General features: G+C 50.3%; 2 protein-coding genes, 1 long non-coding RNA gene and 1 other non-coding gene across 6 annotated transcripts; 1 reads left to right on the top strand and 3 right to left on the bottom strand.

Moving 5' to 3' along the window:
* LOC116952141 (sulfotransferase 2A1-like) lies at window positions 1-10,085 on the bottom strand. 3 transcript variants are annotated; one of them, XM_032971221.2, is made up of 7 exons: window positions 9,857-9,990; window positions 6,308-6,548; window positions 4,175-4,383; window positions 3,591-3,717; window positions 2,499-2,593; window positions 1,701-1,881; window positions 1-1,089 (listed from the first exon to the last, which is right to left on the bottom strand). In XM_032971221.2, the coding sequence occupies exons 2-7, from the start codon at window positions 6,519-6,521 to the stop codon at window positions 968-970; spliced, it is 948 nt and encodes a 315-aa protein (XP_032827112.1). In that variant the 5' UTR covers window positions 6,522-6,548; window positions 9,857-9,990; the 3' UTR covers window positions 1-967. The 3 variants fall into 3 exon arrangements, with proteins under 3 accessions (XP_032827112.1, XP_032827113.1, XP_032827114.2); XM_032971222.2 differs by having other exon boundaries at window positions 6,308-6,543; window positions 9,857-9,964; XM_032971223.2 differs by lacking the exon at window positions 2,499-2,593 and having other exon boundaries at window positions 9,857-10,085.
* Window positions 6,141-23,760, top strand: LOC116952140 (uncharacterized). The gene is made up of 10 exons (XM_032971219.2): window positions 6,141-6,317; window positions 6,847-6,988; window positions 13,306-13,410; window positions 14,545-14,659; window positions 18,963-19,184; window positions 19,560-19,804; window positions 20,032-20,443; window positions 21,124-21,302; window positions 22,481-22,538; window positions 23,419-23,760. The coding sequence occupies exons 4-10, from the start codon at window positions 14,576-14,578 to the stop codon at window positions 23,758-23,760; spliced, it is 1,542 nt and encodes a 513-aa protein (XP_032827110.1). The 5' UTR covers window positions 6,141-6,317; window positions 6,847-6,988; window positions 13,306-13,410; window positions 14,545-14,575.
* Window positions 16,896-17,013, bottom strand: LOC116952199 (U5 spliceosomal RNA). Its single transcript, XR_004404406.1, has one exon. It is a non-coding gene; the product is annotated as a U5 spliceosomal RNA (small nuclear RNA).
* On the bottom strand, window positions 20,746-23,579 carry LOC142930923 (uncharacterized). The gene is made up of 2 exons (XR_012946904.1): window positions 23,494-23,579; window positions 20,746-21,292 (listed from the first exon to the last, which is right to left on the bottom strand). It is a non-coding gene; the product is annotated as an uncharacterized LOC142930923 (long non-coding RNA).
* Window positions 23,761-26,014: the final 2,254 nt, after the last annotated feature.

Raw genomic sequence — 26,014 nt, 5'->3', positions numbered from 1 at the left:
AACTGTTCAAGAGACAATTTTAATATTCCGTGCAACCGGTTACTGAATTGTGCTGCAAGGAGTTCGTGAAGCAACAATCAACTCTTTCCATCAACGTCACCGCTTCACACAAACTAATTGCGAGTCAACCCGTCTATGCCACACTAAGCACTGGACAGTTTAATATACCAATGATAGGAATCAATAGAGTATGTGTTAAACACATCGTAATGGTAACATTCTTGACAATTTATGTTCCCATCAGGATGGTTAAGCTAAACAGTAGGCATGGAACAATACGTTGACTCAGCAATTGATATAGTTTATTACTGGTAGGAACGAAGTTGTAAACTGAGTGTACCAGCCTGCAATAGATTAATGTGTCCGTCCGTCCGTCCCCTTTCAAAAGCCCCATACTACCGTATACCGGGAAACAATTCCTCATTTTAAAATGCAATTGTTGTCATTTTTCGGCCCAGCCCTTAACGATTTTATGATACATTGCTCCAAAATGAGCAGATTTCAGTCAATAAGGACTTCACCATTCCATTCCTCTACCGAGGTTAATTTGTCTGAAGAACCCTCAACGATTTTGAGGGCAAAAAGGTGGGAAGACGCTCTCAATTTGCACAATTTTACGTAACAATGTCATAAAATTGCGCAAAATTCCAATGTTCCTACCAGCCCACCTTGCAGGGACCTGTTATAGGAGCCCTCCAGCCTTGAGAGGCCACTATATTAATCTGTTTAAAAACAATGGATGGCCATTGTATATCAGACCATTTTTTATTTTTGAAATTTTAAATTGTAAAAAACTTCATAATTATTTATGCATATTTAAAGTTCGATACAGTGAATTTAATATTAGACGATGAAAACTCAGCATATATCCAATAATTCCTTGGCAATAATTTTCTGCCTCTGAACGGTTTCTTTTTTCCTGGGTGTACCACTGGGCCACGTGGCACCCCTCACCCCCCGTGACGTGTCACGGCTCCAGGGTCTCTGACGAGGTGCTCATTATCACTCCCCGCATCCGCTCCTCGTACAGCTCGTCAAAGTGCTCGCTCTGAGCCACCGTGAATTGAGTCTTCCAGTCGCCGACCACTCCTGCCGAAACACAGACGTGGGGGCAAGGTCATTTCTATGTTGTTATTATTTACACTACCGAGAAAATCCACATGGAGCCACGAGGCAATTTTTTCGATCGAGGTTTTGCTACGTTGGGATGTTTGGTCAATGTTGAACTTCTTTCGTACCGGTACGTAGCCAACCGTGCTAATTGGAGGTGCGGGAATAATAACATTCAGGAGTGTTTGGATTTGTGTGGGTGGAAACCGGATAACATACACCGTGCATGTGAGAGTACGATATTCAGAGTTCCACACAGATGACACATTGTGATACAGACACAAAGACGGGTACGGAGATGGAGAGAAATGTACAAAGAGACCGACGTGGAAACGTGAGATAGGCACAGAGAAAGGTTGAGAGAAAGAGATAGAAACAGACATACACAAAGAAACACGCGGAGACAATTAAACACAATACGTAATTATGTATGTTGAACTTCTTTCGCACCGTACGTAGCCAACCGTGTTAATCGGAGGTGCGAATAGGGATGTCTGATAATAATATTATGGCTGCCTCAAAAGAAGCGTGGGCCCTATGCAAAGACACAGCACTACAGACCGCTCTGCGCACGGCACGCACGCACGCACCCTTGCGCATGAAGCTGCCGTGCTTGTGGTCGATCCACTGCTCGGGGACGAGCGAGTAGTTGACCATGCGGCTCTCCTTCATGCTGGAGAAGCGGCAGTGGGCGGCGACAACCTCCGTGAGCCGGTCGCTCGCCTCCCGGCCCACGAAGTGGCACAGTCGGCGCACGACCCCCTCCAAGTCCTGCGCTCTCCCAATTGCCGCCGCGAACGGAACGGGAGCGATAAGTGGCGTGGGGCGCTTGGCGTGGGCCCACGGTGAGAGGAATGAGTTGGGGGGGGGGGGGGTGGAGACCTTTTCAATTTCCCCTTCTCTCGGTCACCCGCCGCTTGGGTTCCTCCACAGCCACTTGGGCCCTGGTGCCGTTGCACCGCCCGCGCACTCGATAGACGTCACAATCTCACCACGTAACCACTACAGTTGGTATTCGAAACATTCTTACAGCGCAGGGCTATCGCGAAGGCACCGTGCTCCACAGGGGGCGACGTTGCTCTGTGCAATCCCATTTTGGAGTCATCTTTTGGCGGAATTTTCCTAATTTGGACCATGACCACGGCGCACGCGGCCTGCTCTGTTTCAAATCACGTCCACCGGGATCCCTTCACGTCCGCCGAAGCAGTCGTCGGCGTAGCACTGATGGTTAATACACGTGCAGCATTAACCAGGGCGGCCGCACCGTGAAACTGTAGCAAACCCCGCTGCTGCTGTCGAGGCCACCGTGACCCTACGACCTCCACAAGTCTCATGTCGTGGGTCGGGGCTCGCAGGCGCCTGGCAGTGATCGTCGTCGTCATGCTCACCCGGTGCAGGTCCTCGTAGGACACGAGGAAGAGGTCCACCTTGTCTCGGTTCTCAAGCCAGCCCCTGACGTGCTCGAACCAGGAGCCAAACAGCACTGCGGGAACGCCGGGACCACCGCGCCTGAAGTCAACTACAACTGTGATTGTGCAAATTTCGATTTAAAGCTTTCGTGACTGCAATGATTCATCTTCTTTGGTTCTTTCGGTAAAGTCACGTAGAATGATAATAAAATAATAAATTGATAAAATAAAATAACACAATACTATTCTCACGACGTTTCGGCCACAACACAAGCGGCCTTCATCAGGTGAAGGGGGCGAGACTGTCTGGTAGGACAGCGCTGGAGTGAGAGAGCCACGTTCAGATACGGCCTTTAAGCTGTGTGAGAGGAACAAAGCGCCTTGACAAAGGAATTAGCATATAATTTAGCATTGAAATGGCTGAATGATTCCTCTCACACAGCTTAAAGGCCGTATCTGAACGTGGCTCTTTCACTCCAGCGCTGTCCTACCAGACAGTCTCGCCCCCTTCACCTGATGAAGGCCGCTTGTGTTGTGGCCGAAACGTCGTGAGAATATTATTGTGTTATTTTATTTTATCAATTTATTATTTTATTATCATTCTACGTGACTTTACCGAAAGAACCAAAGAAGATGTGATTGTGCAATTCTCATGAATTTCAATCGCAATTAATATCTATTTTGCAGTTGCAAGAACAGTAAGAGAGGTCTTGCAGCCGGACCAACATCAGCAGCAAGTGGACTCAACCGGTCCTTGGCCTCCCCGAGAATATGACTCAGCCTCAACCGAATACTCGGTGCGGTGTGAAAACGTCAGCACTCGGGAAGACAAGGGTTGGCCGAACGTGGTCCTGGCCACACCAGCCCCTCGCGCACCACGCCGGCATTCACATGTGCTCACATACAGCACTTTCCTCAGCAGTCTGTGTAGGCTATACGGGGGGGTCTTTGTCTTTGTATGTCTAAGTGACGTCGTGGGGGGCGGGGGGGTGGAGGGAAGGACTTTTCTTCTTTGGTGTTCGGGGTGCAACGATTACATGAATGTGGCCCACGACCGACCCTCCTCTCTACCTTTGCCTTTACAGAACTTGTCGTAGAATTCCTCCCAGGTGCCGGGCTCCTCCAGGAAGTGGGCGATCTTGTGGAAGTTGTAGGAGGACACGAGGATGTCCCTGGGGTTCCTCGCCATATAAATGACCTTTCCCCAGACAAGGACACGGGTCGACCGTCAGTGAGGTTGCCACGATATGACGATGCTGTTTATAGCCTCGTCCACCGGCCATGCGATCATCCCTTCTAGCGACGTGCACTTTTCCTGACAAGTCATTATGATATATTGAACATCTCCGTGTAATTGCGAGCATGCACTTCTCCATTATTCTTTCTGCACCCTTTCAGCTTTTGTCCCGTGAGTTTATTTATTTATTTTCACAGCAAGTAATGCTGTACACACTCGTGAATAACCTTGCATCTTTAAGACTGCAAGGTCTGAACTCGAATATAAACGCGAGCAAAGCTAAAGGCACGTACGACAAAGTTCGCTCGGAACATTCGGGATTATCTGTCAGAAGGACACAAAGTGGAAATCTGCAACAGACCGAGGGCAGCCAGTCATGGAGGCGACCCCCCCCCCACCCCCCCCCCCGTCAACACACCTTGGCCTTGGCTTGGCCGATCTCACGTGGTGCCAGCTGGAAGGGCAGGTGCGTGGTGATGAGGCGGGGAGAGGCGCGATGCTCCAGGTGCTTCCTGCCCGTGTCCTGCTCCAGCCAGGGAACCCGTTCCCAATTGGGCACCGTCTGCACGGGGCCCAGGTCCCCGTCGCTATACACCAGGGTCACGATCTCCTGCATCCACGTCGTGCCTGTGCCGTGCCGCGCGCGCGGGGAAATGTTGTTGCAGCGTCGCCGCGATATCGTTTTACCACGATGCGGTACGATTCCAGTTGTCACGACATGAGGATTATCGCTATATCCGTTTAGCGTAACTTTGTGATTGTTTTGGTATTATTTGTTTATTTTTGTGTGCCTTGCTGCACTGCCAGTATGAGGTGCGGATTACTGTAAAATGTATTATCGAACTGTTGTGCACCTCCATTATGCTTGCGACGAGTTTTCTAATCATCTCCCACGTTACAACCTGTACAGAACATAGTATCGCCAAATTGCGGCAACTCTGCAACGTGCATGTCCATGTAAGGCCCCATTTGCCAATCCAGGGCCGGTCCATGCCGAGTGGTTTGTGCGGGGTTAGTCGACTACGTTTGGCCAGTACGGGTTCGTGAAGGGGCGCAGCATAGATGTAGGAGCATAGAATCACGGTACAGCCACGGGATTTCTTCCGTGTGGGCACCATTCACCTGTACACGAGTACAGGTGAATGATGTCCACACCTGTACACTAGCACAGGTGAATGGTGCTCAAACACACCTGTACACAAGCACAGGTGAATGGTGCTCACACACCTGTACACTAGTACAGGTGAATGATGTCCACACACGTGTACACTAGTACAGGTGAATGATGTCCACACACGTGTACACTAGCACAGGTGAATGATGTCCACACACGTGTACACTGGCACAGGTGAATGATGCCCACACACGTGTACACTGGCACAGGTGAATGGTGCTCACACACACCTGTACACTAGCACAGGTGAATGGTGCTCACACACCTGTACACAAGCACAGGTGAATGATGCCCACACACGTGTACACTAGTACAGGTGAATGATGTCCACACACGTATACACTAGCACAGGTGAATGATGTCCACACACGTGTACACTGGCACAGGTGAATGATACCCACACACACCTTTACACTAGTACAGGTGAATGATGTCCACACAAGTGTACACTGGCACAGGTGAATGGTGCTCACACACACTTGTACACTAGTACAGGTGAATGATGCCCACACACCTGTACACTGGCACAGGTGAATGATGTCCACACACGTGTACACTAGTACAGGTGAATGATGTCCACGCACGTGTACACTAGCACAGGTGAATGATGCCCACACACGTGTACACTAGCACAGGTGATTGATGCCCACACACCTTTACACAAGCACAGGTGAATGATGCCCACACACGTGTACACTAGTACAGGTGAATGATGTCCACGCACGTGTACACTGGCACAGGTGAATGATGCCCACACACACCTGTATTCTCGTACAGGTGAATGATGCCCACACACGTGTACACTGGCACAGGTGATTGATGCCCACACATCTGTATACTAGTACAGGTGAATGATGTCCACACACGTGTACACTAGCACAGGTGATTGATGCCCACACACACCTCTGCACTAACACAGGTAAAAGAATCTCCCACCAGCAACAACAGCCGCCAATCTCCAACTCGGTGACGGCGACATCAGCGCTTGTGCCAGGCAAGGTGCACGTGTGTACAGACAGTGGCGTAGTAACGACGCTATCAGCTCAGGTGGTGCGGCAATCGGTAAGGTGGGACCCCAATATTTGATTTGTCTCGTACAGTCGCACCTCGGCTATTACATATCGTCGCGATATATAGCCTAAAAAAATAAGACATAGAACGTAAATGAAGCAATTTTCAGAAAAAATATAATTTAAACCGCGTTTTAAACAAGTGGTTGGTTCTTTGACACTGTAGTTGAAAACAAATCTCACGGTGGTTGTCAAGGGGACACCCAACCCGTAGCTTTGGCCACCAGCGGTCAGGGGCAGGGCACCCCACTGCCTGCCCTGCGCACGTCACGCCGCTGCGTGGAGCGACGGGGCGAGGGACGCGCACCTGATTTGGGGTAGGTGACCACGAAGAGGTCATCGGGGCGCACGGGGAACTCGCGCGCGTAGCCCAGGGTCTCGGCGCTGTGGATGTTGCTGGGGAACAGAACCCCGCTGTACACAAACATGGCTGTCCTCGGCGACTCGTGCTGAGCCTCCACCACGCCGTTGTGCTGCTCCTGCTGCTGCTCCTGCTGCTCCTGCTGCTGCTCCCCCGCCATAGCTGCCCTTCGTTACTGCTCCCTGTGCTGGGAAAGGGAGCGAGGCGTGGGCGTTGAGGAATAACAGTGCACACACCACCATCATCATCATCAGACTATGCGAATTGATTAATTTCAATGAATGTTGAGTTAAATCGTGGCGTTAGAATCATGAGCTTGATTTTCTGTTTGTCTATAAGGATATGAATTTGATTGGGCAAACCGGAGCGTATCACTCGATTTACGAACGTTCGGTTTACGGAATTTCGCGTGAACGCGATTGACAAATCATGGACACTTTTCAATGAACGAAATAATTTTTTTCCGCGTGAACGAAATGCCACAGCGGCACGCGCCACGAGGCCATCAAACGAGGAGCCACCCCAGAGGCTGGGGCAGCATCCTTCCACGATAGCGTCACGGAGTCCCTAACAGTGCAACGCTGGCGTCTCCACGTGTCCAGGCATTCCGACGTGCAGATTTTTACGGTGAGTTCCCTGAAAAGGATAATTAATTTAATTTTAAATAAATTAAAATTCGATCATTTTAACATGTATCCTCTTCTTTGGTTCTTTCGGTAAAGTCACGTAGAATGAGAATAAAAGAATAAATTGATCAAATAAAATAACACAATAATATTCTCACGACGTTTTATTATTATTATTTATTCTCATTCTATGTGACTTTACCGAAAGAACCAAAGAAGATGAATCATTGCAGTCACGAAAGCTTTAAATCGAAACATGTATCCTCTTTGTTATTGTGGTGTGAAAAGCGACAGAGGTGTGTACATTTTTCTAAACACATCCTTTTTTTTACTTTCAGAAAATTAATGGGGAAAAGCCATCACGCGTTTACCAAATTTCGTGCTTACGCGTGAATTTTAAAGAACGCGCCCCCTTCGTAGAGCGAGGGGTACTGGATATGTGACGTCACGAATCCCAGCGCCCCGCGAGCTGCGAGCGCCTCGCGCCACCGGCCGAGGGCTGTGGATGGAGGAGCGGTGGCGGAGCGGTGAGCGCGCTGCTGCTACGAACCCGGCCACCTGAATTCGATTCGCGCTCACGGCGACAATCACCGGTGACGATTATCTTAACCGGTCCTGGCCCTCCCCTAGGTCGATTCAGCCTTAACTGAGTACCTGGTGCGGTTAGTAAACATCGTCACTGGGGAGACAAAGGCGGCCGGGCGTGGTGCTGGCCACCCATCCCCTCGCGTGCCGTGCCAGCCTTCATAGGTGCTCGCTAACAGCACTTGCCCCTACAGTCTGTTAAGGGTATACGGGGGTTCTTTGTGGTTCTGTGAGTGTGGGTGAATCTTGATTTGAAGCTTTCGTGCCTGCATACATCCATACTCTCTGGTTCTTTCAAGCGTCCTCACCTGAAGACAGACGCTTGTGTTGCGACCGAAAACTCGTGTTTTATTTTATTATTTTTTCTTCTTTCTACGTGACTTTACCGAAAGAGAGTATGAGTGTGGGTGGGTAAGTCGATGATTGTGTGGGTGTGTGAGTTTATGGAGGTGCAGATGGGTGGATGGGTAAGTTAATGTTTGTGTGGGTGGGTGAGTGGATGATTGTGTGGGTGGGTGGGTTTATGGAGGTGTGGATGGGGGAGTGAATGGTTGTGTGGGTGGGTAAGTGGATGGTTGTGTGGAAAGGTGAGTGGATGATTGTGTGGGTCAGTTTATGGAGGTGTGGATTGGGGAGTGAATGGTTGTGTGGATGGGTGAGTGGATGGTTGTAAGGGTGGGTGAGTTGACGGGTGGATACATGTGATGTGTGGATAGTAAATGGTTTGCCATTCTGTTCATTAATACTTTTCAACAATTTTGCTTGCATGCTAAATTAAAGTACAGTAATTTTTCCGCAATGTTTCACATTGTATTTCCTCCTTTTTTGTTTGGTAGTGGCACAAACATTTCTCGCCTCCAATGCCTAGGCGATTAGTTCCTTTCTTATATTCTCTTGAATCTGTGTGCATTATATCAACTTCCGTTTCTCCACCTACTGCCAGAAACGCAGTGTAACTGCTGGCATCGTTGAAGCTCTCCTGGTATCTCTATCTCTGCTCGTATTTCTTTATCTCTTCTGGAATGTGTCTATCTCTCCTGGTATCTCTATCTCTGCTCGTATTTCCTTATCTCTTCTGGAATGTGTCTATCTCTGCTGGTATCTCTGTAACTCTGCTCGTATTTCCTTATCTCTTCTGGAATGTGTCTATCTCTGCTGGTATCTCTATTTCTGCTCATATTTCCTTATCTCTTCTGGAAAGTGTCTATCTCTGCTGGTATCTCTGTAACTCTGCTCGTATTTCCTTATCTCTTCTGGAATGTGTCTATCTCTGCTGGTATCTCTATCTCTGCTCGTATTTCCTTATCTCTTCTGGAATGTGTCTATCTCTGCTGGTATCTCTATCTCTGCTCGTATTTCCTTATCTCTTCTGGAAAGTGTCTATCTCTGCTGGTATCTCTATCTCTGCTCGTATTTCCTTACCTCTTCTGGAATGTGTCTATCTCTGCTGGTATCTCTGTAACTCTGCTGATGTCTCTGTATGTCTACTGGTAACTCTGCTTGTATCTCTATCTCTGCTGGTATCAATGTATCTCTGCTGAGTCTGGTGCTTTCCCGTACCCTTTGGGGTCCCTTTTTCCACTCAGGTATCGCTGCTTCTGTTTCTCGTGGTTGATAAACAAAAACACACGGCCAGAACAACTGTGGTTCTGCACTCATCCCTCCCGCCCCAACCTTCACGAACCGTACTGACCCGGCTGGTGAAGTATGGTCAAACATCACGGCCCCCGCATGTACATACATTACCCGGGAATGCACTGAGAACGTCGCATCTCGGAAGCTAAGCAGGGGCTTAACCTGACAGAGGAGGTGAAGCGGGGGAAGGTAAAAGCGGGAACGAGGAAGTACGAGATTGATCTTAACACAAGGTGCACATGCACCCCAGGTGAACATTCGCACGAGATTTATCTTAACACAAGGTGCACATGCACCCCGGGTGGACATGAACACGAGGTGCACATGCACCCCAGGTGAACATTCGCACGAGATTTATCTTAACACAAGGTGCACATGCACCCCGGGTGGACATGAACACGAGGTACACATGAACCCCAGGTGAGCATTCGCACGAGATTGATCTTAACACGAGGTGCACATGCATCCCAGGTGAACATTTGCACGAGATTGATTTTAACACGAGGTGCACATGCACCCCGGGTGGACATGAACACGAGGTGCACATGAACCCCAGGTGAACATTCTCACGAGATTGATCGTAACACGAGGTGGACATGAACCCCGGGTGTACATCCACACCGGGTGTGGAGGCCATGTGTGCGAATACCTGCAGGAGAGGTCCCTCCCGGCTCACGGTCTCCGACTCAGTGGCGCTTCCCTCCGCTCCCTTCTGCTCCCTCTACCTCCTCGCTCCGGACCACAACTCATGGCATGCAGGGGGCGGCGAAGTCGGTGGGGGGGGGGGGGGTTCACGCTGAGCCCTGGGGGGGTGCGATAAGGAGACCCGCAAAAACCGCGGTTTCCGATTTCGGAATAGGGAAGGCGACGCGTCACGAACACGCGAACACCGCAACCTTCTGACTGCGCAGAAAAATGCGCGCACGCCCGCGATGCGCGGTCACTGCTGATGCGGCAGATTCGCCCGCTACGGCGGTGCCAGGGGGTCTGCTGATTCCCATCGTCGACTCGATGCAGAGGCGGGCCCGCTCGACGTGACCGAGTGGTTGGCGGCGGCGGTGCGGTTCGTGCGTTCCAAACGGACCCGGCGCGATCGGACCGGTCAGGTCGACGCATCGACCGACGACTTCGTTGTGGGTCGGTGACCCGGGCCTCCTATCCCACTGAGACGAGAGACTCCCCTCTCGGCTTGCGAAACATTCCCCCGCCCCCCCGTGCCTCTTTAGCCACCACCACCACCACGAGAGAGAGAAGACGACGATCATGATGATGATGATGCAACACAGTGTTCTGCTTGAGCTTCCGGCCACGAAGCGCAACCCTGCCTCGACGGGGGAGCACAAACACAGCACGACGCGACCCCTTTGTGGCTGAGTCGACATCGAGGGTAGCCCAGGACGGGTTCGGTTTGAAGTTGGGCCATTTTGGGTCACTTGGCCGTGTGGTCCACGAGGACATCAATTTGTATATACAAGGTGCTTCAAATTTGTTTTAACACTTCTGAGAATTTGCAACAACACCACGTGACATGTGCTGCCTCCTCTGGGCTCTGGAGACCGCCCGGAGAAGATTCCAGGTCACGTGATAACGATGGCGAACACGTGGGGGGAGACTCTTGGACTCTTTGAAGCTACTAACATGACAATTGTTATCATGTTACAGCGTAGTATTACCCGTTCGTTTTTCCATCAAAAACGACAGTCCCATGTAAGTGTTAACATTAATTTGAAGCCCCCTGTATTTATCATTAGACCTCCTTTGCCAGTACCAAATTATAATAATAATAGGGTTTTTTTCCCCTAATGGTGTAGATGCTTACCCCGAGCCCTCATTACTTTGATGGTACATTGTCTTTGAGCTATACGCCTTTTGGCGTCCTCTGGTCTCGCACCAATTGAGACGAGGCTCAAAAGAAAGCCGTCTCTGATCTGGACCAATCAGTTTCAAGGACAATGCATATATTATCAGTGTGTTTTTTTGTTTACATTTTGACCACAAGATTTGTGGTTAATGCACACATGCTTCCTTATAAAAAAGGTTTCAGTTTTGTTGCCAGAGAAAAGTGGAAAACCCCCTATTATTACCCTGTATACATGCACGTACATTTTACAAAAGACAAAAGTTTCCCCGCATGGCCTGAACAGACTGTAGGAGCGAGTGCTGCTGGCGAGCACCTATGAAGGTCGGCACGACACACGAGGGGCTGGGTGGGTGGCCAGCACCACGCCCGCACCAGGTACTCATTTGAGGCCGAGTCGACCTAGGAGAGGTCCAGGACCGGAACGTGAGCGATTATCGAACCGGGCGTCGCCGGGCATTCGTAACGCAACGTGCTGACCGTTGTACTGCAACAACAGCCGCCATTCGCAACTAAGCCGTGACGTCACGACGGCGCTTGTGCCAGGCTTGGTGCACTTTAAGGTCACGTGAAGTGTCGAACGCCCGCTGGCAGGAGGCCACGGGACAGACTCATGTGCCATGGGTTGACTGGACTGAGATGGCTTGCCGATACACCACCTGCGCCCACTACTCTACCAACTACACACTGCCCACAGACACTTCGATCACGACACCACCACAGTCTTCCTTGATCACTCGAGAGTCCACGTGAGGCTGTGGACACGAGGGAGAGCCGGGTGAGACGGGGTGCACGCAGGCACAGAGCCACGTTGCGGTCCCTGGTGTTTTTATTTCGCTGCCTCTTGACCGTTTCCGTGAGTGGACTCGTTTCTGCAATGGGGAGGTGAGGGAAGGGGGAATGTTTTGTGTGGGGCGACTATTGTTCCGTTTTTTTTCATCTCAATTAAGTAATTGGCCTTGTCATTTATTGAACTTGGCAAATCTCCACCGTGACACACACACACACACGACGGTTACCCGTACACACACACGCGGGATTGTTAACGTCCATTGCGAGTGAGGCAGAGGGCGCATAGCACGTTATGGTTATTACACACCGCAGTATTTACCAGGGCTTCCTGCCGGGTTACAACCGCGAGGCTCCGTTGAAGCTCCTGCCGGGTCTGTGCCGAGCGTCGCGGTGGTTTCCGCTATCAATGCTCTCACGTTGCTGTTCCTTTAAACGCAGCTGCCAAGCACAGGCCCTCAAGGCTCAAACCATGGAGCGGTCAGCAACAAACAGCACTATCAAAGTTGAACTACGAGTTAACACGCTTCTTGAATTGAGTGCAAGGTTGTTATTATTATTATAACAGCTCGAGAAAAGAGATAATGGGAGGTTATTGCAAAGTGGAACAGTGCGAGGGAAGAAGCTGAAAAGAGAAGTGTGAGGACCTGCAGTGTGGTGATGGAATGGATGAGTGTGTGGGTGAGTGGTTGCGTAACTGAGTGACGTTGTGGGTGAGTGGTTGCGTAGGTGAGTGACGGTGTGGGTGAGTGGTGGCGTAGTTGAGTGAGGGTGTGGGTGAGTGGGTGCGTAGGTGAGTGACCGTGTGAGTGAGTGGTTGCGTGGGTGAGTGAGGGTGTGGGTGAGTAGGTGTTGTGGTGACCTACAGTGTGGTGATGGAATGGATCAGTGTGTGGGTGAATGGGTGCGTGGGTGAGTGATGGTTGCGTGGGTGAGTGAGGGTGTGGGTGAGTGGTTGCGTGGATGAGTGACGGTGTGGGTGAGTGAATGTGTGGGTGAGTGAGTGGTTGCGTGGGTGAGTGAGTGTGTGGGTGAGTGGTTGCGTGGGTGAGTGAGGGTGTGGGTGAGTAGGTGAGTGTGTGCTGTGGTGACCTGCAGTGAGGTGGTTGAACACGGTATGGATTGAGATTAACCAACGTGTGGTCGACCGAGTTCTCAACATGGGTGAAGGCATCAACCAGTGAAGATCACGGCAGCAGTGGTCGCGGTAGTAGCGGTAGAATAGTGATGAGGAGGCGACCGAGCGCCAGTGAGTGACTGGAGTGAATCAGTGGGTGCTGGATCATGAAGTCGTGAGATTAACAAGTGTTAGTGGAGACGCACGTGGCAAATGAAATGTTGGGTACGCGGACGTCGTGGCGGGCGAGAGGAGCCCGATGCTTGTATTTCACTGCGAGTGGATGAGGGCTTGGTTGTGCTTGCCACCGTTGACCGTTCCCATTCTCCGGCAGACGAACGAGAGACATCGCCCCGTCGTGCAAGCCGTTCTTCTGCAGCTCCCTTGCGCTGCGTCACCTCGGCCTCTCCGGCACCAAGCTGCCAGCCGAGGCCGTCAAGTGAGGATTCGCGTGCACGGCCCAGACTCGCGCCCGTGGGTGCCATTTACCAAATGTCCGGCGGGCGGGCAAAACGACAGATTTCGAGGCTTTTTCTGGAGCCCGCACTGAGCAGCGTGGTGAAGTATGGTCACACGGGGGCCCCGGTGAGCGACACGCGGAGAGGAGGCGTCCAAACAACGCTGCCGATGGAAATCGCTGCCAGAAGACATCGCGCGCGGCCAATTTGGGGGGGGGGGAGGGGGGGTGTAAAGAAAATACGTTTTGTGTTAATTCACGTGGAGAGACGTACACGAGAAGGATGCGTCGTCGTCTCCGTCGAATGTATCTGTTTTCATGCAAATATTGGATTTGACAAATCACTGAAAATCATCGACCCGTGCTTGACCACACAGCACGTGGGGAGGGAGCCGGGGGGTTTGACGCCTTCGGGAGGCAGGATTGAGGTGCCAGCATTTTCGAAGGAGCTCGAACGACCATCACGAAACAAGCGGTAGAGTCCAGCCATTTGTTTCGCGTCGATTAATCGACCCAGTCGACGAATCGCCTCTGCTGCCAGGTTTGCCTGGTGCCAAACTTGTGCTGTGCTAGCCAAGAGCCCTCCACGCAATCACTCTGGAGACCATTGAGGGTCAACCACAGCCAATTGCACGGAACGCACTTGCGGGTTCTGTTGAATGCTTCGCGTGAGAGCTCAGCTGGGCATAACCTTGAAGAGGGCTTCTCTGACTCTCTGGAGAAGAGCCATTTACCATTGTAACCAACAAGGACTGAGAGCAGAGGTGGGGGCAGAGAGGGCCCAGGGCACGCCACCACCTGCCCCACCTGCCCCACATCACCACGTACGCGCCTCCAGCAACAGCCACTCCAGGCCCCGGGGAGACAGCGCGACAGGACGAGGGTAGCGACAAGTACGGGAGGCAGTGTCTTGAGCTGTCTGTGTGGGAAGCTGTCTGTGTGGGAAGCTGTCTGTACAGGGAGCCGTCTGTTTATGGGAGCTGTCTGCATTGGAGGCTGTCTCTGTGGGGAGCTGTCTGCCCCAGTAACTGTCTGCCTCGGGGGTTGTCTGTGTGAAGAGCTGTCTAGTGAACTGTCTGTATCGGTAGCTGTTTATATAGACAGCTGTCTGCCTAGGGGCTGGCTGTGTGGGGAGCTGTCCGCTGGCATGGAGGAGCTGCTGCTGCTGCTGCTGTGCGCGCTGGGCTCGGTGCTGGCGCCGTGCCCGTGCCGTGAGTGCTGGAGGGACTACGTGAGTCACGGGAGCGTCACACACACACACCCAGCGACACACACACACACACTGTGACACACAATCAGTGTCACACACAAAATACGTGAGTGCTGGAGGGACTACGTGAGTCACGGGAGCGTCACACACACACCCAGCGACACACACACACTGTGACACACAATCAGTGTCACACACACACAATACGTGAGTGCTGGAGGGACTACGTGAGTCACGGGAGCGTCACACACACCCAGCGACACACACACACTGTGACACACAATCAGTGTCACACACACACAATACGTGAGTGCTGGAGGGACTACGTGAGTCACGGGAGCGTCACACACACCCAGCGACACACACACACACTGTGACACACAATCAGTGTCACACACACACAATACGTGAGTGCTGGAGGGACTACGTGAGTCACGGGAGCGTCACACACACCCAGCGACACACACACACTGTGACACACAATCAGTGTCACACACACAATACGTGAGTGCTGGAGGGACTACGTGAGTCACGGGAGCGTCACACACACCCAGCGACACACACACACACACACTGTGACACACAATCAGTGTCACACACAAAATACGAGAGTGCTGGAGGGACTACGTGAGTCACGGGAGCGTCACACACACACCCAGCGACACACACACACTGTGACACACAATCAGTGTCACACACACAATACGTGAGTGCTGGAGGGACTACGTGAGTCACGGGAGCGTCACACACACACCCAGCGACACACACACACTGTGACACACAATCAGTGTCACACACACAATACGTGAGTGCTGGAGGGACTACGTGAGTCACGGGAGCTTCACACACACCCAGCGACACACACACACTGTGACACACAATCAGTGTCACACACACACAATACGTGAGTGCTGGAGGGACTACGTGAGTCACGGGAGCGTCACACACATCCAGCGACACACACACACTGTGACGCACAATCAGTGTCACACACAAAATACTAAGATCCCCCGGGATAGCCTTAACAGCATCTATAAAGCCCAGCACGGCACACGAGGGGGTCAAGCACCACGCCTGGCCACCTTTGTCTCCCAAGTGGCGATTGTTTATACATCGCACCAGGTACTCATTTGAGGCTGAGTCGACCTAGGGGATGCCCAGAACCGGTGCAGATAATCGCTGTCACCGGTGTTGGCCGTGAGCAGGAAGCGATCTCGGGTCGCTGGGTTATAGACGCACACACAGCCTACAACAGTGACATGAGGCGTATTTGTACTGACACATCGGCACGGTGACATACAAAGATAAAGGCGGCCAGAATAGCCTGTAACAAGCTGTAGGGGCAAGTGCTGTTAGCGAGTAGCGCCTATGAAGACCGCCACGGCACACGAGGGGGTGGGTGGCCAGCACCACGCCCGGCCGCCTTTGTCTCCCCAGTAGCGATGTTTACATGCCACACCAGGTACTCATTTAAAGCTTAGTCGACCTAGGGGAGGCCCAAGATCGGTTCAGATAATTGTCATCACTGGTGTTGGCCGTGAGCAGGAATCATACAAATTATTCATGCACACACTGATGCACACACTAGGACCCACCCAATCCTTAACCATGAGTATAGGGTTATCCAAATCTCCAACACCATCTTTAACCCGAACTTCTAACCTTATCCCTATCTCGAATCCGTTGCAGGACCTTCAGTCAGATTGTAAAGGTAGATTAACATGTTTTATTCATAGTATGCACTTTATAAAAATCGTCCACTCGCGTGCAATGTATAACATTCCTCCAAAAACGATTATTCAGCAACAAATTATGTGCGTGCTACATCGCCTTTATATATGGGCTTGATGTTCGTTACGTTCAAAAATGGAGAACATAATTAAAAAACGTATAGATATAAACACACTGAATTTTGATTTAAAGCTTTCAGTAAAGTCACGTAGAAGGGAAACAATACAATAATTAATATTTTAATGAAAGTGAAATAATTTACATTTGTATTATTTTTAAAATTGTTTTCTTGTTTCCCTTCTACGTGACTTTACCGAAAATAATTTATATTTTTGTTATTTTCTTGTTTCCCTTCTGCGTGACTTACCGAAAGAACCAAGAATATAAACACACTGGCCAATAACGTGCCACGATAGAGTATCGCGGCCGCAGAGAGGTCTCCAATTGCAGTGGATACAGAATTACCACAGAATGTGCACACCCAGCAATAAGCCATTAATTAAATCTGATTTTGTTTTTATAAAGGAACCCTGCCGAAACAGGGCAACGAAAAATTGGTTTCAGTCTCCTTGGATTGTTCCTCTCCACGGAAATCTTTAGTAAAAGGCGAAAGATTTATTCGCTTTGAAGAGAAACCAGAGTTAGCTTTTAGACCCCCACACGTGGGTACATATACCACCACGCCCTCTCTTTATCCTATGGGTCCCTTACTTCGCTGACTAACATTTCGTTTTCTTTTAATAATACATAAACACAGTGCGATATAAATTCGGATTAGTGTTCACTTGACGGATATTCATATCTATACAAATATTATTAACGTAAAAAGAAAACAGTATACATTCGTGCGGCACTGCATTTTTGTTGTGCATAAATTAGACGATTGGACCAATGGCGGACGGAAGTGACGTAAGAGCCAGAGACCTTCGATAGCTTTGAGAAAATGAAAACTGTGTCGGAAAAAAAATATTAAATACGAAACAATCCTTTAATTTTTTTTTAGCGAAGGAATGTCTTGCTATGTTTCATTTCTGATGAAGTATATAAAATGTAAAATTTTTCGGCAATACTGCACCGTACCGTATATGTAAAAGGGGCCGTCCATAAATGACGTCACGCACCTAGGGGGGGGGTCAGACATTGTGACGATGTGTGACGAGGAGGGGGGGTGAGAAATGTGACGTCATATCAAAATGCACAACTTTAAATAAATATAGACAACACGTTCTACATATATTCTTGGTTCTTTCGGTAAAGTCACGTTGAAGGGAAAAATAATAATAAAAAATATATAAAACAATAAAATTAAATATATATAAAACAACAATTGTGAGAATTTTATTGTTTTATATATATTTTATTATTTCATTGTTTCCCTTCAACGTGACTTTACCGAAAGAACCAAGAATATGAATCACTGCAGTCACGAAAGCTTTGAATCAAAACGTTCTACTTAATTAAATAGACTTTCTAATAAATGTTTTCTCCTACAACATCAGAGTGTAGCGCCACATTAAATACGCACTACAATGACTATAGTTTAAAGCGATTTGAAGCATGTGTTTTAATTTTATGGACGGCCCCAAACGTTCTCCGCATAATCCTCAACATTTTCCGGCAAAACGTTAATCGACGTACGTTGATGCGTCTTCAATCGTCGGCCAAACGTAAGAAATCATCAAATCAAGAGGTTATTGAAACATGTTCAGCCGTCCAACACAAACATTATGAATATTCTGTATTCGTGTGAGCGATCGATCGATTGCTCTGGTGTGGCGGACGCAGACCCATCGCAATCGATCGCACAATCGAAAATAAATATATAACGTTGCCCGCTTGTTTCATGTTGTCGATTTAGCAAGCACACGCTGTAACAAATCTAAAACATTGTATGCATTTGTACATGTTTGATAAACGAACACGTTTAATACCGACTGACCCGATTTAATGGTGTCAATAATTGAGGATACATTACACAGGGTTATAAAATACAGGGGAGGGGGCTTCAAAAAAATGTGAACAGTTCCGAGAATTTGCAACAACACCACGTGACATGTGCTGCCTCCTCTGGGCTCTGGAGACCGCCTGGAGAAGATTTCAGGCCACGTGACAACGATGGCGAACACGTGGGGGGGAGACTCTTTGAAGATATTAACAAGACAATTGTTATAACGTTACAGCGTAGTATTATCCGTTCATTTTCCCATCAAAAACGAAAGTACCATATAAGTGTAAACATTTTTTGAAGCACCGTTTATATTGTCGCGGTGGGGTTCGCTTTGTCCCTCACATTAGGAATCGCGGGTGCATATAATTAATTTTAATCATAATTGCAAACTAACGAACATAAATAAAGCTGTCCACTTTGAGGGGACGTTGTCCCCCCGTGCCGCCCCCCCCCCTAAGCTTCACCCATATATAGTAATCAAACAGTAACAAATATAATGCCATATCTAACCCTCACCAAAATCCTAATCCCAATCCTAGCCTAATTAAAGCCATCCATATCCCTTAACCAATTCCTGACCCCTATCCTTACTAACCCCTTATTCCTGACCCCAGCCTCTAACCGCAATAACATCGCTTGTGGCAGATAAAGTGCGCCGACGAGGGGCTGGAGGAGGTCCCGCTACTGGACCCGTCCCTGCTGGAGAACGACCGTCCCATCAAGAAGCTCTTCCTCGGAGGAAACCGCCTGCGCGTGCTGCGGGCGGGCAGCCTGGCGCGCCTGCCCAGCCTCGAGCGGCTCAGCATTCGAGCCTCGCGCGTCGCCGAGCTCGAGGCTGGCGTCTTCCAGGGCCTGCTGCGACTCCAGGTGGCGGGGGGGAGGGAGGGGGGGTCCCACTTCTTGTGTGTTCGATTCGTGGAGTTCCGAACCATCTCCAGCCTCCTCCACGTGGGGTGACAACCTCTTTCACGTGGGTTCTAAACCTCCTCCCAACCTCCTCCATGTGGGGTCCCAACCTCCTCCATGTGGGGTCCCAAACTCTTTCATGTGGGGTCCAAACCTTGACAACTTGAGGTCCCAGCCTTCCCCACGTGGAGTCCCAGCCTCCTCCATGTGGGATCCCCACCTCTTTCATGTTGCTGACCCAGGCCACTCTTGCAAAATGAGACTATCCTGATCTCCTGAGTTTTCACCTGGTGTTAATCAACAACAAATAACACCTCTCCCGTGGTCCCTCGCCAGGTCCTAGAGCTGCAGGATAACGAGCTGGAGGAGGTTCCGGCTGACCTGATCACTGACCTGCCGGCACTGCGCACGCTGGACATGTCCGACAACCGCGTGCGAGTCCTCCCCGCGGAGGGTCTTTCCAGGCTGTCGCGACTCCGTGACGTCTACCTGCACGGGAACGCACTGCGAGAGCTGCCACGCCGTGCGTTTGCGGGCTGCGTGCACCTGAGACGCCTCTACCTGCACGGGAATGCGCTCACGTGAGTGCTCGCAAAATTCCCAAGGAACATTAGCGACGAGTTTCACCCGAAGCAAGGTTCACGGGGCGCTGTCGTGTCCCTGGTTTCGAATCGGGGTTTTGGTCACCCGTGATTTATCCGGGTGGTCAAGCGCAGCGAGTTCATAGTCTCAGCGCAAGTTACCAGTAACTAACACAGAGAGCCACAAAGAGAGAGAGTCCTCCTCCTGCTCTGCCCCCTTTCCCCAGGTCCCTTCGTGCAGACGGGCAGTACTTTGCTGGCGCTCGCTCGCTGCAGGTGCTGGACCTGCACGGGAACCAGCTGCTGGTGCTGGACGTCGCTCTGCTGCTCGAGCTGCCGGGGCTGCAGCTGCTGGACCTGTCCAACAACCGCCTGCGCTCGCCGCCGGCGCTCAACCTGCCCCCTCGCGACCCCCTGCCCCCCCTGGGGCCCCTTCCCAACCCGCGACCCCGCGAACCTCTCACGAGCACCACCGTGGCACCCAGCCCCAGCCCGGAGCCCGTGCTGGGACCCGCGCTGGGACCCGCGCTGGGGCCCTTGCAGCTGCGCTGGCTCGTGCTGCACGGGAACCCATGGGCCTGCGAGGACGTGGACGCGGTGTGCGCCCTGCGCCAGCGGCTGCTGGACGCGAGAGTGCGGGTACGAGGAGAGGACGGGGGTCCGGAGGGTGCACCCAGGGGTAGGGATGGGGATAGAGACAGGAGATGGGGACAATAGTGATTGTAATACTTGCAAAGTTAAGTCAGATTTGCAGGCGCAATGTTCTTGTAATTTGTTTTTAAAGTGTTGGTATTTATTCTCCGGTTGCGTTCTTTGTTGTCGGAAAAACAGCTCTTCGATGCTTAGAAATGGCGAATGGGTAGCGGCAGAATTGGTGTTCAGTGTTGACATCCGCAGAAGTCAGAGTTAAAAGTCACAATCCGTTGAGGACACGGCGAACATTTTGGCCCGTATCATGTTTTATTGAGACCAAATTCAATGGAAATTATATTTATTTTACATTATTTGTTGTCGTGTTTAATCATACTCAAGCCATGATCTATCCACGGCTGGGTGAATGCCTCCCCTAGCCATCTCTTGAAGCAACGTTCCATATAGCTCTTCCCTTTAGCTGCCACTCCACCGTTAGTCTCGACCTCCAGCCGTTATCTCGATGATTCCTCGCCAAGCCTACTTGCTTTCCTTAACAGTCAGTATGATATCTCCAATTTGCATATGTCCTCTGTATTCATCTATTTTCACGTTAAAAAATGCTCTTGAGTGTAGTAATTCCACCAATTACTCGGGCGAGTAATCGGTGCTGTTGCGGCTCCTGGCAGGTGTACTACGGCCTCACCTGTGCGTCCCCGGCCTGGGTGGCCGGGCGTAACGTCCTCACGTCGCGATGCCCCCACGATCTGACCACAACCACCACGACCACCAGAACCACGACCACCAGAGGGACCACCACCACCACGAGGACGGACCAGCCAGGAATGCCGGGCGCCGCTATGCAAAGGTCAGGGGACATATCTAATAATGCCTTTATGACTCAACCCAAACAATGAATAGCTTTTTGTAAACAAAGTCACGATTACAAATGGTTGTGAGCACCTCAGATGGTACACGGAGATAACGGTTTGAGTCCTGCTGTGATGAGCTACAGACCTATGGATTTTCATTAGGAGTATATACATGCCTAGGTAAGGAGTATTTGAGAAGCAATATTATAAGGTTTTGTGTGCATATGTACGTTTTGTGTTTCTCTTTCACAAAGCAGCAACCGGGCGATGCCGGCAGAACCAGTCTGATGCAGTTGTGCCATGAGCTCCAAATCAGGCGTTGTAGTGACCTCACAAGCATACCATAATAGTAGAATGGCACGTCTTAACCATAACTTTGCAGTATTTTTCATCATACTTTTAAACTCGTGCGAGACAGCCCAGGAAACGCGGCCTAGATGTGTATCTGCAAACAGTGCCAGATTATCCTAGTAAAAGTAGCTACACATGCTACGGGCCTCGCACTTTCAAGGGCCCCACGCTAAATTCTTTCAAGCTATCAATTCCGGTTCAGTGATTCTGCACTTGCTCTATTACTACAGTACTATACTCCTTTCAACTTTTCTGAACGACTGAGTGTTTAAGGTCAGCGATTTGTCTTATTATCTGGCTATATAGCAATGAAAAAATTACTTTACTATGCAAGTTAAACATTGTGTTTTAATATTTGTGCTTTTTATTTATTTAGGGCCCCTTTGTAACATATGCTAGAGGCCCGCACTAGCTTAGTCCGACACTCTGCAAGATAAATTATTGTTTTTCGGTCACATCTTCCTTTGAATTGGGGGTGGGGAACGTCTTCCTTCCTGAGCAACAAGTATGGCTTTCACATATATTTGGTGGGCAACCTCCAATAATAACGCAACAATAACGACCGATTAAAAACAGGCCCTTGCCATGGTAAACTTGAGGGCGACACTAAAATTAGAAGCAGTGTTTTTTTCCAGGTTGACAATACTCCCCCTCCTAGTACCAGATTAGTGCGGCTAATATGCTCGCAGTAATGAATACAAATTGCTTTCAGGCCGTTTTGAAGCAACAGGCCTCATTATAGGCCCATGGGCAGTAGATTCACAGCCCCTGCTTTAAATTAACATCTGTGGCAATCTCGGCTTGTGTGTTTTTTTTGCTGAAGGACCACGCAAACTATGAATCCTGCGAGGACCAAGCTGCGTGGAACGAAACCCCAGAAGGTGAGATACATCTGAGTAAAGGTCACCTGCTCGATCAAACTCCACGTCAATTGCTCCAGGCCCCTCTACATATTTCACGCCGTTCCACATTTATCCCTTTGCAAATCCTTAATCGCTCCATCTCCTTGGTGCACCTCCTCTAAGACAGCCAGACGGAGGTGCGATACTTACATAAATTTTGCTTGCCAGTTGTGTAATAAACAAAGGTATGTTTGCCACGTGAAACTAAAATGTTGCACGGGCAAACGCTTTGTGCTATGACCATGGCTGATTCCCAGCCAAGGCAACCTCTTCAACAACTGACGCTGTATCACTTGAATGAGGTAGGCTCAAACAATCTCCAGGGCCAACATAGTGCGTGGCGGCATTCTTCAAACAGTGGATTGACAAAGGGCTGTACATTGAGACCCCCACGGAGTCTCGGGATTATTTTTCAGGAGGCTCTACCGTGCGTTGGTTTCCATTGAATGAGTTTTTTCTCAGAACTGATATTCAGTACGCATCATGAGTGGATATCCGTGCCACTGTAGCCTCATGTATACATACATGTATGTACGTTGGACTTCTTTCGCATCGTACGTAGCCAACCGTGCTTGACTGCCTCATGTGCCATCCTCTTTCTGACCTCTCCGTTGTCCATTTACATTAGCCAGTTTATACTGGTAGGAACGAAGTTGTAAACTGAGTGTACCAGCCTGCAATAGATTAATGTGTCCGTCCGTCCGTCCACCCGTCCGTCCGTCCCCTTTCAATACTTTAACGAAGTGAAAAATTCCAATGTTCCTACCAGCCCACCCTGCAGGGACCTGTTCTGCAGGATCTTACGTGACCGCTTACACGGACCAATTGTCTGGTTTCCCCCGTCGCGTCTGCCCGTTAGCCGGTGGTCGGGGGGCCTGCAGAACTCTCTGGCCAGCCTGGGGGGTCAGGGGGCCCCACACACTTCGCCTCGGACCTTCTGCCCCATGGCGTGTGGCTGCCGGGTCCCGACGGGTCCCTGCTCGGAGGAAAGCAGCCGGCGTCCTCCCGCCTGCCGCCAGCGTCGCCGGGTGCCGTGCTGGGCACGCTGCTGCTGCTCACGGCACTTGGTTGCGTGTGCGGGTTCCTGTCGAGACGCGCGCGGGCACGTGGGGTGCTGTGGGGGCAGCAGCGGCAGGGGGAGCAAGGGCAGCAGGCGGTGTTGGGGCCGGCAGTCAGGGATGCCAGGGCGCGGGGAGATTGATGATCATGGTGATGTCAGAAGCGCTCATGTGTTTGGTCTCATTGCAAAAATAATAATCAAAACGCTCGCCTTCCACAAAATCTCATGGTCACGATTGTCTTGCTGAGCTCTTTGGTGTGTTTTCAACATCATGTCCAATGTTTCGCTTCACATGCTGGGGGCCTTCTTCAGGAACTGTTACAATTCAGTTACAATGATCAGGGCATGAAGAAGCTCCCAGCACGTGGAGCAAGGAATGGTGTTAATAACGTTTGACATAATAGTGAACAACACGCAACATAGCCTGAAAACACAACCAGGGAGTTCCTTCCCCCTGCCCTCTGTGCTGTTGACTCTCTGCGTGTCAAATTCAAGATCTTCCTTTTTTCTTCTGCCTATGACTGACGGCCTCGATAAATGTTTCTATACCGTGTCTCGAGATGCGGTTGCGTTTAGACGCTTCTATATAGATCCACATTGTAATGTATAGTGTTCTACTGTGTCTTGCTGTGTTATTTTGAGACATTTTATAAATTCAATTGTATTATTGCCTGTTCATATTTGCATTAGGCCGCACATCCATCACACTCTGTAATGTAAAGCTCTGATTTTACACAAATTTCTCAGCAGGTCACTGGGGTGTTTTAAACACATTATTAACTTGTAAAAAAAGGGTGGCATGAGTATTCACTCAACGAGTGAGGACATTGATGACATATCCACAAACGTGTTGATGGGATTTAGCATCAGGTGTTTAATAATCATGCCACCACAAGCCTTGCAGCTGTGTTGGGACCAACATTTAACAATCATTGCTGATCAACTGTGGCCGGTGATGTCCACTGACACGAAATGATTTCTAATTTACACAATAAAGCTTCAGTGATCCTCAATACTGTTTCAAGAGAATCATGTTTGGGACCTTTGGTTGAGGAAAGAACACTCACACTCCACTATTCAAATAGCCTGACGTAACCTTGCTGCATTGTAGCCTGTAGGTGCCTCGATTTAACCTGTAGTGAAGAGTGTCAAATAAAGCATGTGTTGTGCGAGGTTCAGTCAGAGTGCTTTTTATTATTGCGTTTAGTAGTAAAGGTGAGGTTATTTGGATCCATAAGAGGTTTTTGGGTGAGAATAAATATAAATGTGTCGATAAACCCGCCACCACCAATTAGTAAGGGGGAGAGTGGTGAGGAATGTGGTGAGGAGTGTGGTGAGGACTGTGTGGTGAAGAGTGTGGTGAGGAGTGTGGTGAGGAGAGTGTGGTGAGGAGTGTGGTGAGGAGAGTGTGGTGAGGAGTGTGTGGTGAGGAGTGTGGTGAGGAGTGTGGTGAGGAGCAGTGTGGTGAGGAGCAGTGTGGTGAGGAGTGTGGTGAGGAGTGTGTGGTGAGGAGTGTGGTGAGGAGCAGTGTGGTGAGGACTGTGTGGTGAGGAGAGTGTGGTGAGGAGTGTGGTGAGGAGCAGTGTGGTGAGGAGTGTGGTGAGGAGTGTGGTGAGGAGCAGTGTGGTGAGGACTGTGTGGTGAGGAGGAGTGTGGTGAGGAGGAGTGTGGTGAGGAGCAGTGTGGTGAAGACTGTGTGGTGAGGATTGTGTGGTGAGGAGTGTGGTGAGGAGTGTGGTGAGGAGAGTGTGGTGAAGAGTGTGGTGAGGAGAGTGTGGTGAGGAGTGTGGTGAGGAGTATGTGGTGAGGAGAGTGTGGTGAGGAGTGTGGTGAGGAGTGTGTGGTGAGGAGAGTGTGTTGAGGACTGTGGTGAGGAGTGTGGTGAGGAGAGTGTGGTGAGGAGAGTGTGGTGAGGAAGATAAGTGTGTGGTGAGGTGTGGAGTGAGGAGTGTGGTGAGGAGTGTGGTGAGGAAGAGGAGTGTGTTGAGGAGTGTGTGGTGAGGAGGAGTGTGTGGTGAGGAAGAGGAGTGTGGTGAGGAGTGTGTGGTGAGGAGTGTGGTGAGGAGTGTGGTGAGGAGGAGTGTGTGGTGAGGAAGAGGAGTGTGTTGAGTGTGTGGTGAGGAGGAGTGTGTGGTGAGGAAGAGGAGTGTGGTGAGGAGTGTGTGGTGAGGAAGAGGAGTGTGTGGTGAGGAGGAGGAGTGTGGTGAGGAGTGTGTGGTGAGGAGTGTGTGGTGAGGAAGAGGAGTGTGTGATGGTGAGGAGTGTGTGGTGAGGAGTGTGGTGAGGAGTGTGGTGAGGAGGAGTGTGTGGTGAGGAGGAGTGTGTGGTGAGAAGTGTGGTGAGGAGGAGGAGTGTGGTGAGGAGGAGTGTGGTGAGGAGTGTGTGGTGGTGAGGA

This window comes from Petromyzon marinus, chromosome 45, assembly GCF_048934315.1.
Source record: "Petromyzon marinus isolate PM22_M1 ecotype Great Lakes invasive population chromosome 45, UKy_Petmar_22M1.pri1.0, whole genome shotgun sequence".
Lineage (NCBI taxonomy): Eukaryota > Metazoa > Chordata > Hyperoartia > Petromyzontiformes > Petromyzontidae > Petromyzon > Petromyzon marinus.
Note: the sequence above shows the minus strand (reverse complement) of the source record. Positions and strands in the feature narration are given on the sequence as shown.

Coding starts and splice junctions, on each gene's coding strand:
- LOC116952141 (XM_032971221.2), bottom strand. CDS start 6,521: ATGGCGGGGGAGCAGCAGCAGGAGCAGCAGGAGCAGCAGCAGGAGCAG. Junction 3,718..4,174: donor TCGGCCAAGCCAAGGCCAAG/GTGTGTTGACGG, acceptor GTCTGGGGAAAG/GTCATTTATATGGCGAGGAA. Junction 1,090..1,700: donor CGGCAGCTTCATGCGCAAGG/GTGCGTGCGTGC, acceptor GTGTTTCGGCAG/GAGTGGTCGGCGACTGGAAG.
- LOC116952140 (XM_032971219.2), top strand. CDS start 14,576: ATGGAGGAGCTGCTGCTGCTGCTGCTGTGCGCGCTGGGCTCGGTGCTG. Junction 19,185..19,559: donor AGGGCCTGCTGCGACTCCAG/GTGGCGGGGGGG, acceptor GTCCCTCGCCAG/GTCCTAGAGCTGCAGGATAA. Junction 20,444..21,123: donor TGCTGGACGCGAGAGTGCGG/GTACGAGGAGAG, acceptor GGCTCCTGGCAG/GTGTACTACGGCCTCACCTG.